This window comes from Podarcis pityusensis (assembly GCF_964106645.2).
Source record: "Podarcis pityusensis genome assembly, chromosome: 1".
NCBI lineage: Eukaryota > Metazoa > Chordata > Lepidosauria > Squamata > Lacertidae > Podarcis > Podarcis pityusensis.
This window is the reverse complement of record NC_138028.1, coordinates 87,363,689-87,375,009: the sequence shown is the minus strand read 5'-3', so window position 1 is coordinate 87,375,009 and position 11,321 is coordinate 87,363,689. Positions and strand designations below refer to the sequence as shown.

Below are 11,321 nucleotides of genomic sequence, written 5' to 3'. Positions count from 1 at the left end.
AGGCCCCAAATCAGCAGATTTCCTCGTGGATTCAGTCCTTGTCCTGGAATCATGCACTAGCCACTACTGCAATACGCTGCTTCTGATAAACCCTTTGGGCAATTGCAAGGTTAATATTCCTCCAAATTGCATAAATGCATAACACTTGCAGATAGACACACTTCTGGCTTTTGAGCACATCAGGGACAATTCATTAAGGTAAGTCATAAATGGAGTCTGGTGTTGTAATCCATGCAAACAGACTCACTAAATGGGGTTGAAGCACAGAATTGGGGTTGCGAAAGCCCAAAGAATTGGGGTTGCGAAAGCCCAAAGATCATTGTAGGGTTAAGAGGGACACTTAAGGGTGGTGGCAGCAGCTGCCTCCCAGCACCTGCCACCTGAGGTGGTTGCTTCACTTTGCCTAATGATAGGGCCAACCCTGCATGCCCGTTCTTTGATTTGTATTTCTATGGTTGGGGGAGTGTTACAGAGACATAAAAAACTGTACTGGGGAAGCAGCAAACATCAGCTTACAGTGTGTAGGCTTCTAGTAGTCTGGGAATATACTACATGAGACTTTGTGGTGTCAGAGTGATCAGACCTTTGTGCCTTATTGAGACTGCAAGTGCACCTCAAAGTTGAAGAAAAAAACAGAATGCAAACACAAAAGAAACAGGAAACCCACAATAACAGGAAAGATTAGTTTAGAAACCACACCATGTTTCCCAGATCTTCTGAGACGGAAGGAGGAGTCAACCTGCTAAGCAAATGGGCAACCAGTGTATATCTCTTGCCTAAAGGCTTTACATGCTCAGAATCTCACTCCTGCCAGCAACAAAGCTGCAGTATTCTGCATTAACTGCAGTTTCCAAGGGAAGTACAAGGTAAGCCCCACATAGAGTGTACTGCAGTAATCCAGTTTTGAAGTCACCAGTGAGTGCACTACTGTGGTCAAGCTCTCCCAGTCCAGGAATAGCCGTAGTGGTTGCACCCGTTGCAGTGTAACATTGCATGCCAATCTGGAGAGACCATAAGTAACAAAAGGGACAGCACTTTCGATCTCTGACTTGGGTTCCAATTGCTTCAGAACAGGTACATCCTTTCCCTCCCTTTCTCACTTTTTTTTTAGCATGAGTCTGTGGCAAATCGTCATGCTTACAGTCTCTCTAGACTTTTGGGATAGATAGGGATCCTTTAACTCTTTAGAACAAGGTGTGTATGCTGTATGATTTACTGTGCACATAACTACTGTCTGAAGCAGCACCCAACTATTGCCAACACTATCCTTTCCCCAACCTGGTGCCCGACAGATGTTTTAGACTACAACTCCCATCAGCCTCATCTGCACCTGGGTGACCTCATCAAATTCCATGACTTTCAGTATCACCCAGTTGTATTACTTGTTTTTGAGAAACCCATGCTGGGTCTCCGTAATCACAGCATCCTTTTCTAAGTGCTCACAGACCGACTGTTTAATTCTTTATTCTAGGACCTTTGCTGGTATTGATGTGCAGCTGGCCAGTCGGTAGTTAAGAGGGTCTTCTTTTTTCTCCTTTTTGAAGATGGGGACTGTCATGAAGGAGTGATTCTGTAAGCAAGTATTGCTGGGTGGGGGCCCTCAGGCAGGTGTTAACAATTAGTCCCCAACGTGGGAACAGATGATGGGGCTGCCTGCCATGGGGAGGAAGAGAATACGCCGTAGACTAGACTGCCATTTGATGTCTGTAGCTGGTACCAGAGAAGATAAAGCCTGATGTCCCATTCAGTGCCTACGTGTGAGTTATTAGAAGCTTAGAGGGAGGACTCAGGAAAGTGATCTCCTCCTTGACAGGGACAACATTTGCCTGTCTCCAGTCTGCAGGGACATCGCCTGTTCTTCAAGAATGCTCAAAGATTATATAGATAGAGGCTCTGAGATTACAGCTGCAAGCTCTTCTAGTTCCCTTATGTTTGTTTTGTATTTCATGTTGATGAATGTAATTATTACATTTGTATTTTTTTATAATGAAAGTTAATAAACATTGTAATAATAATAATAAAATAATAATAATAATAATAATAATATGCAACCAGCATAACACTGCCCCCATCACATCAATCTGGGAGATCTTATTCAAAAATATAAATTTTATTTGCAGTTGTATAGTTGAGCCCTGGATCTTTGGATTTTCTAGCTGGAAGGGCCATCTACATTTTAGATAAGTAAGCTGACCAAAAACAAACAACCAAACAAAATTACAAATAAGAGATAAGTTGAGAGGGCTAGGATACATCACTCCAAAGCAGTGATACAGATTCCTGCATCCAGGGCATCAGATACAAAAAGGGGATTCCACATGTGGAAATGGAGAAATAAACAACATATTACAAATTAGAGTCAATATCTACAGCGTATACAATGTATCATATCTTATCTTTAGCTCTGTCCACTATGTGAATCCCTTAGTAGCGTCTATACATTCTAGGAGGCGAGAGCAACGCAGCAGAACATTATATTAAGGAAATCAAAGTCAGGGGTCCCCTGAACTTCTAGGGAGGGTTGCCAAAGTTCTAGCACAGAGGCACGGCCTCAGCTTCCTAATCTCTGCTGCCCACAATCTGCAAGAGGAAGGTGAAGATGTAGACTATGTCTGTGTAGATCTTGAGGGCGCCGTAGACATATTCCTCAGGGCTCATGGCGTGTTTTCTGTTGCCCAGCAGCAACTGGGTGTCATAGGCAAGAAACTGTCAAAAGCCATGAGGAAAGCAGTTAGTCACAAGTTTGAAGAAATTACCAAAATTTTCTTCATTCCCCGAGTTAGCTACCACAATCCATGCATTATTTTGGTACACACATACTGCAACAACACCTGTTGCCCTAATTACTACACCTCCGCTCTGAGACACTTGCAATTAGCAACCTACCCAATCACCCAAGATAACTAAAATTATATCTAGGTGGTGAGGCCAAGTCTTCACTGCTGCAGAGGGTGAGCCACAAATGTAGCAGCCGTAGCACTGCCCATCACACTATGATGACAGCAAACCAGAATGAACCAGAAAGACATTAAATATTGTTTGGGAGGGAGAGCCACCGCACAGTCCCCATTGAAGCTGTGCACTAGGCTCTTTCTTGCTCTCTGTTCTTACAGCCGTAAGCCTTTAAAGCTATCAAGGAAGTTGCTATCTACCCCAGCTCCCCCCAGGGGATAGCACAAGATACAGGCAAGGTTATGTTCTCCCACCAGTATTGACTGCCTTGAGTCCTATTGATGTAGAGCAGGCAAGAAACCTAAATGACCAGCAATTATATATACACAATTATATATATCTACTAACCAGGGTGAAGGCAATGGCACCAATGCCTGCATACAGCATGTGGAGCCAATAGACCTGCAAGGAAAGAGAACCAAATGAGTCGTTGGCCTGCAAGCGGAGTGTTTTGATTGAATTAAAACTTCAGTGACAGCATCTCTAGGCCTGTCCACAGAGCACAAATAGGAGCAGCGGCAGGGAGTGAAATGTGAGCATCGGTACAGAGTCAGGACCCATTTGGAGGAACTGGAGAGTGCAAATTGAACAATTCAAAAAAGAAGGTTGGCAGGACACTGATTATCCAGAACCCCCACATCACTGAGCCAGACACTTGGTTAGTTGCAGTGATTTATCAATATTAGCTGGTAATCGATGGGAACATGCAGTGGTCAAATGCAAATCACACACACATGCTTGCAGCTGTAAAGCAGGGGTGGGGAACCTGTGCCTGCCAGGTGTTGCTGGACTCCCATCACAGCCCCAGACAGCATGGCCAATGGTCAGAGAGGATGGGAGTTGAACTCAAGCAACACCTGGAGGGCAACAATTTTACCATTTACATCACCAATCCCTTCCCAGGCCAAGCTTTCAGTGTCAGCTACTTACGTATTTGAAGGCCAGAACAATGGCTGTGATAATCCCAGTCACCATGACGACAATGCCCAACACACAGAACAAGCCGGTACAGGATGTGAAATCCACCTGCCAACAACAGCAAGACACGTTTTGGGGGAAAGATGCAGATAGCAAGTAGCCCGCTCTACACAATACCACAATTTGCTCTGCAGGAGACCCTCTTTGCTCTACCAACTCCATGATACAGAAGACACACACACCAGGGTGGATTTGATTTAAATCACTAGTCAGTAAGACTTGATTTAAATCATATTTTCACAGAAAGACTCATTCTCGCTGGCATAATCTTAATATTTACAACCAGATGAAGGTTTCATTTTTGGAACAATAAATTTTCAGAGAAGTTTTTACAGTTATATCAAAAATTACTGATTTGGTAATACTATTAGAAATACATTGACAGATAATTATAAAATTATTGTGAGGTTTAATAAGTTAACTGTTTATATATGGACAACTTTTCTGCTGTACTTTATTGGAAGGAGAAAAATAATCATTTCCTTAATAACAATTTAAACAATTTATTTAACTAAAACAATAACATTATAGCATATATATCCATGTTTGTTAACTGATGTGGTTAAACTTAAAAAAAAAAAAACTTAGACTGAGTTTCAGCACACACACAAAACTTAAAACAAATCATTATTTCCTGATGAATAACCTTTGGACTATAATTAACTTAAATAGAAAACTATCTTTAGAAAGATTTTTCCTGCAAAAGCATTTTATTTTAAAAATCCAATTTAAATTTTTAAAAAATCCAATTTATTTTTTTTAAAAATCATTGATTTTTATCCACACTGGACCACACCAATGTTACCTTCAAGGAAGAAGCAAGCCTCACCTTTGTCTGGAAGCAGAAGATGGTGACAACTATGGCCACAATAGCTGTGATTATCATGCAAATTATAACAGCCTTTGTAGAGTACATGCTGAAATAGAGAGTTAAAGAATTATTTTTACCTAAGGGTCTGGGGGGTTTGTTTTTTACTTTATGATAACTCTTTTGCCACTGAATCCTAAGTGCACAATTTAGATCTAAACTCAGGACAATTTACATACTGAATAGCAAGGAAATGCAAAGTTGAACATGTCTCAATAGAGCAGAATTAATACCATTTAGTCATTAAGAGACAGAACATTGTTTTGACTTAGCATTTTAGTTTTAAATGCATTTATTTAGAAGCAAGTCTGCTTACAGCTTTCTTTCCAATATATACCAGTCTCAACCCTTAGGATTGCAATCATACCTCCCTGCCGCAAACACCTCAAGGCAGGGAACCTACAAACCTTCCTTTCTAGATGGGCAATGCTCAGTGTGGAGTGAGACTTAAATGAATGATTTCGGTGTAGGCTGGACACACCAATAAGGCTCAGGTATTGGAAATAGTTATATAGCAGCAGGTGATACAAGCAGCAGAACTATACTTGGGCCAAAGTGGCTTCCTTGAGGTGATAAAACAAGAAGTTTGTGTAGCATCATCAGGGTCCTCAGAATCCTGTACCTGATTTAAATCACAGCTGTGAGATGTGAGAATGGATGTCATCTTTGTGAAAGTAACCTCTAACCAGAAGCTCAAGTTTAATTGCTAGAGAGCAAGCTAACGATGATGATGATGTTTATCTTACCTAGCAATGGTGCCCGTCATGAATCCCATGGCCAGTGTCTAGAAGAAAAATAGAAGGTAAAAGTGAACATTGCCTTCCTGGTATATCACCATAACCTCAAAGAGCTTCAGTTCTGCAATAGCTTCAGATTAGGATTTGTCAAGTCTGAAAACCAGGTGAAACTTTTGTTTCTCATACTTTCTTCTTGCAGATGCTCTCATCAAGTAAGCACAGTCCTGGGAAATAGCACAAGCTAGTAAGACAAGGAGGGAACTGTAGCTCCAAAGCCCTACACATCTTAAGACCAGGGTGCCTTAGAGCAGGTGTGGCTAACCTGTGGCCCTCCAGATGTTTCTTGACTCCAACTCCAGCCAGCCCCAACCAGAATAGCCAAGGGTCTGGACTGAGGAGCTGTAGCCCAGCAACATCTGGGAGGGGCATGTTAGCCACATCTGCTCTAATGTAACCTGGTCCTAAGCTGTTTGTCAGGCCTCCTCGTTGTGTCTTTTTCACTAGTAATGGAAGGCACTTGTATTTAGACAAGTTGTTAATGTGTAACTTCTCATTTGATTGCTGCCAGTTTTAAGGTGCAACATCTTTTATCTCTGCTGCTATTTTGAGTTTGTCTGACCTTTATTTTTAAGTGTTTGGTTGTACTAAGTTCTTTAGAAACTGGTTGTTTTATTTGTACTGATTTTGGTGGAAGAGTGGGATATAAATAAATTGTTTTATTATTAATCCCTTAACAATAACATTTTTGCCAATCCATGACTACATAGTCCCTGAGGACACCTGTTATATTCACAAAGTGGGGCCTCAAGAAAAATACAAATCTTTGACTGAACTGCCTGGAGTTGCTGCAACAAAGAGTCTCCAAAATTTAATATGGTGTGATATCCCCAGAAGAGTCTTGTGTACATAATTAGACATAGCCTTCAGATCTAGACTGGGTGTACATCCAAAATAGCTGATTAACCTTTTGCTCAGGTTAAGCTACATACAAATAGTTTCAGGTGTTGACTGGAGTATAAAGCAAGACTAGGCATAGATAATTTAGTATCCCTCAGCGCTCTGGTTTTTCTGGAATTTTTATTTTTTTAAAGTTTCCATCAAAAAACCATCATATCTACGCTACGTAGTCCATCCCAGGACTGTGTACACTGGCATCACACTAGGATCTGTGCTCAAATCCGAACATAGCCTTGAAGCTCAGTGAGTAAGACCTTGACTCAAAACAATCCCTCAGTCTAAAATGCATGTAAGGATTCAGGTAGGTAGCCAGGTTGGTCTGACACAGACGAAATAAATAATAAAAATTAACAAATTGTCCAGTAGCACCTTAGAGACCAACTAAGTTTGTTCTGGGTATAAGCTTTCGTGTGCATATGCACATGAAATCTTATACCCAGAACAAACTTAGTTGGTGTCTAAGGTGCTACTGGACAATTTTTTTAATTTTTATTTATTTATTAGCATATAAGGCTACAGAGAGGATGCCATGGGGCTAGACCCATGTAAATGACTCTGAGCAGTGAGGAAGAAGAGTGGAATAAAAATGTTTAATTTTTTTTTTAAAAAAATTGCACCACCACCACTGAGGGAATTCACGGAAAATTCCATTGCCCAAGCCCCATGAACAACTTGCCTACTTACAAAGATGGTCAGAAGGATAAGATTCCATGGGAAGCGTCTCCTGGAAGAGATTGAAAAGAAAGGAGATATGTAAGCAGTGTCACTAGGGCCAAGTGTTGCAGCACATCCTCCCAGTTGTAGGCATTTTTCACCAGAAGCAAAGAGGCCAAGTGAGTTGCAATCCTACTCTAGACTCCAAAGCAGTCTCTGGGTTCAGGCTTCATTCAAAGTGGATGCACACCCCTCCAGACACTGCACCGCTGGCTCCAAACCACCCACAAGTAATGAAAGAAAACGGTGTTTGGGAAATTGTTGCACAGCCTAGTTTTCCCATGTTGCCCAGCTGCCACTCATTTCAAAACCCTGCCTCACATTCAGCCACTCACCTAGTACCTATACATCCCACAGTCACCAAGAATATCCAATGTAACACTCACCGTGGGCCCTCACAGCATGCCAGCACCAGGTAAGTGACGAAGAACACAGCACTGGGGGAAGGAAACAAGAGTGAAATGTTTGAGTCATAGGAGGACCTTGCATCTATCAAGAACTTTGCATCCCTCCCTAAAGACACGAAAAGGTTGGGATTTCAGATGCACAAGAGTTGAATATTAACCACTAAACCCTGTTTAGTGGTTAATTTGGCTTCAATTGTTGTGGTGTGGGACCTTGATACGTGACATTTGCTGACTTAGGAGAACTCAGGGCACTGGTGCCACTCCTGAGCACCACTTCCGACGCCTCAGGGGGAGTTTAGTCTCTGTGGTTTTCTCTCTGTACATCACATCTTAGCAGAGCTAGGCTTGTTCACCACTGCTTCTACTACGAGCTCTACTCTCTTGCACATGGAAGTTGGTGGGATAGACCAGGGACAGGGAACCTATGACCCCCCTGGATCTTGCTGAACTACAACTCCCATCATCCTTGGCAATCAATCATGGTGGTTGGGGCTTATGGGAGATGGAGCCCAGCAACATCAGGAGGGTGATAAGTTTAACATCCTGGGACAGATGCCCAGCTATCTCCGGCTCGTTCCACTTCTCACAGGATATAGGCTATTTGCAGCCCAATCTGATTTCCAAGTAAACATGGGTAAGTCCCACAGAGTTGGAAGCGACTGACTTCCAGGCAAATGCTCCTCCTATGCACCATGTTCCATGGCAAAGTTCTGTACTACTCAAAGCAGCAGTAATGAGAAATGGAGGGGGAAATGCAACCACATAGGAGCATCAGCACCAAGGCAGGATATCATTGCTGACTTCTAATGATCATGGACCTTCTGCCCCACCAATCATGCCAAAGGGTGACAACAGATACACACTTGGCCTTTGGGTGATGCCTGTAAACATGCAGTGGTGTGTCCTTAACCCTGTGGTAGCAAGCTGTGTGCCTGCAATGCCTGGCCAGGCAATGAGGTGATTTAACCTGAAGTTCCATCCCTGCTTCCACAAGCAGAGTTGCCAGCTTTCTGGAGAACCCTGGACAAGAGGCTTTTCCATCCCCAAAGAAGGGTGTATCTATAGTCACCCAGATCCACGATAACAGAAAATACTGATTTAGCCCAAGTTGTGCCATGGAGCTCAGAACAACTCCATGAAGGCTATTGAAGGCTACTAGCCCTGGTGGCTGCATTCTGCTTCCATTGGAAAACCACAGGGATGCTCTTGTGCTCCGGCTTGCAGGTTTCCCATGGGCTTCTGGTTGGCCACTGTGAGAACAGGATACTTGGCTGCATGAGCTATTGGCCTGATCCAGCAGGCTCTTCTTATGTTTTTAACTGAGCAGACAGGCAGCACAGCCCTGTAAGCATATTGGAGAGAAGCCAATACTTACTAAGATACGTAGTAAACAGCAACATTTCTCCTTACAAAACTGGATACGGGTTCACTGTGGAGGATGAAAATTATGTAATATAAATATTTTCTCTCACATTAATTATCACGGGAGGCAGGATGCTGCTTCTGCAAGAAATCCGTATGATCCCTTCACACTCCAGTCTCTATCCTCACTGCTACATATTAACATTTTCCCCTGTGTCATCCTCATAAGGAATAGATCATGAACAGAAGACAACTGTTAAGGACATGCTCCAATTGCAGTGCATAGCCTAGGATAGAGGTCTCCCAAACAGTAGTCTGAGGGTCACTGGTGGTCTGCAAGCTTTATTGAGGTAGACTGTAGTATGTCCACATGAAAGACATGATTCATATTTAGTTTTAATTGTATTTCTATTGCTTCTTTTACTTCTTATATTGTATTTCATTGTACTACAGTCCTAATTCTATGGAGTGTAAATTGTTATACAATATAAGGAACAAAATTAGCAATAGAAACACACTTAAAAACATACAACATCTAGCACAGCACGTTGCAATTGCTACAACAAGCAGGGGGGAAATCATTAAGTGGCCTGCCAAGACCCTCAGCAATTTTCAAGTGGGAGTTTGGGAACCACTGTTCTAGTAAGTATCTAGAATAAAGTCAGAACCATTTTTTCCTGTAGTTGTAAAAAAAGGTGTTTCTGTTTCCCTGGTGGTACTAACTCCAATAAATAATAATTCCAAGCATTTAGCATAGTACTACAACTAACTGCTGGAGGGAGAATTATGGCTCTTTTAATTTTACTACCAAAGATACCCCTAAACTGTTTGTTCTCTTTCCTTATCACCATAGACTGAGTTGGAATTGAATAAGAAGTAAATTATAGAACCAGTATTATTCCAACAACACTATTAACTATTCTGGTGTCAGCATGGTTAATACTACTGGTGGAAGCTGAAAATAAATGTTCTGAGCTTCAACATGAACAAAGGGGAAATAAAAAAATACATTGCTTTGCTGAGCACCGTTATTTTGCGGACATTTCTCAGTAGGGAAAAGCACTACTGGTCTGTGACTGCTGGAGCAAAAACTTACACAAAGGTGAAGACTGCAATGATGCCCACAGTTATCAGCAGCTGCAGAGAAATGATGGTGTAGACCTGGAAATGAAGACATGCGGTATACATGAAGCTGTGTAAATGCACAGCAATGCCAACCTAGAGACTGGAAATGAATGGTGCTCATTTCACTGTCTTCTGAACTGCAGTAAATCTTCCAAAGAACCCCTGATTACAGAGAGGGCCAGATGCTTCCAACAGATTATGCTGCAGCCACCTGCAGTTCACCTATCTGTTTGCAGGCTAGGAGTTTTTTCTAGACTCTTGCCCTAAAGCACAGGTGGGTACCCTTTGGCCCTTCCGATGTTACTCAACTAAAACTCCCATCAGCCCCAACAAGTATGGCCAATGGTCAGGGATGATAGGGGTTGTAGTTTAGCAACATCTGGAGGGCCCCAGGTTCCCTACACTTGCCCAGGGGGATATAAACTGAGTTTGCTACCTACCACATACCATTTGGGAAAGCAAGAAACAATGAATTTCTGAACTGCTTCTCACCTAGGTGTTTGGATGCTGTGCTCAGCTGTCCTTCCTTACAGTTCTGCATTTCTGAAAAGTTACACAGTCACCCAGGGATAGCAGAAGGGGGTGCTTCAAAATGCTAGCTGAAAAAGCAGCATGGTTTGTTCTATTAACACTGTTAGCAAAACTTTCAGTTCTCTAAAAGGAGTCCCTGCCCCTATCAATGCCTAGTTGTCCCCTTGTAACCACAATTCATTCATTTCTGCAGAACGGGGCAACACTCCTCCTAGCGGAGTGAACAGACTCCTATGCAAGGATACCAAGGATTGCTCGCTGCAGATTCTCTCCCTCTGACACAAGGCAACAGACTAGCTTCTTCCAAGAGAAGTATCCATTAAAGCGGAGGCTGCAATGGGGGACCATGCAGCGGTAGTTCCTCAAGTTATTACCTTGCGGATGAAAACGTGTCTGACTTTCTTGTCATCCCAGTCTGCTGTAGTGAAAGTCCCATCCTCTCCACCAGCGCCGCCACCATAGACATCTCCTGTCAAAAGGAAGACAAAATGGTGGTATTTATCCTACATTAACTTCACCTGCTCTAACTAGAGTCCTGGCCTGGGTTGGCATAGTATTTTCAGAACCTTCTGGGGTGGGTGTGCAAAGACTTGCCTCCCCATACTGTCAACTCTTTGAAAGGCTGAAAGTCTCTCAGTGCCCTCTGAGCTCTAAATTCACCCTCTCTAGCTACTCATTATCTTCCGCTAA

The 11,321-nt window shown here is 42.6% G+C and overlaps 1 protein-coding gene across 1 annotated transcript in view; it reads right to left on the bottom strand.

The window, feature by feature from the left end:
• Positions 1–2,091: 2,091 nt before the first annotated feature.
• Positions 2,092–11,321, bottom strand: part of LOC308459370 (protein lifeguard 3-like) — a 33,999-nt gene continuing 24,769 nt past the window's right edge. The window contains exons 3-12 of the mRNA XM_080974643.1: positions 11,006–11,100; positions 10,072–10,136; positions 8,989–9,042; positions 7,593–7,643; positions 7,177–7,216; positions 5,545–5,582; positions 4,760–4,847; positions 3,883–3,978; positions 3,301–3,354; positions 2,092–2,706 (exon numbers count right to left, since the gene is read on the bottom strand). Of these exons, the coding sequence (XP_080830769.1) occupies positions 2,560–2,706; positions 3,301–3,354; positions 3,883–3,978; positions 4,760–4,847; positions 5,545–5,582; positions 7,177–7,216; positions 7,593–7,643; positions 8,989–9,042; positions 10,072–10,136; positions 11,006–11,100 (728 nt within the window). The 3' untranslated portion in view covers positions 2,092–2,559. The remainder of the gene's footprint in view (positions 2,707–3,300; positions 3,355–3,882; positions 3,979–4,759; positions 4,848–5,544; positions 5,583–7,176; positions 7,217–7,592; positions 7,644–8,988; positions 9,043–10,071; positions 10,137–11,005; positions 11,101–11,321) is intronic.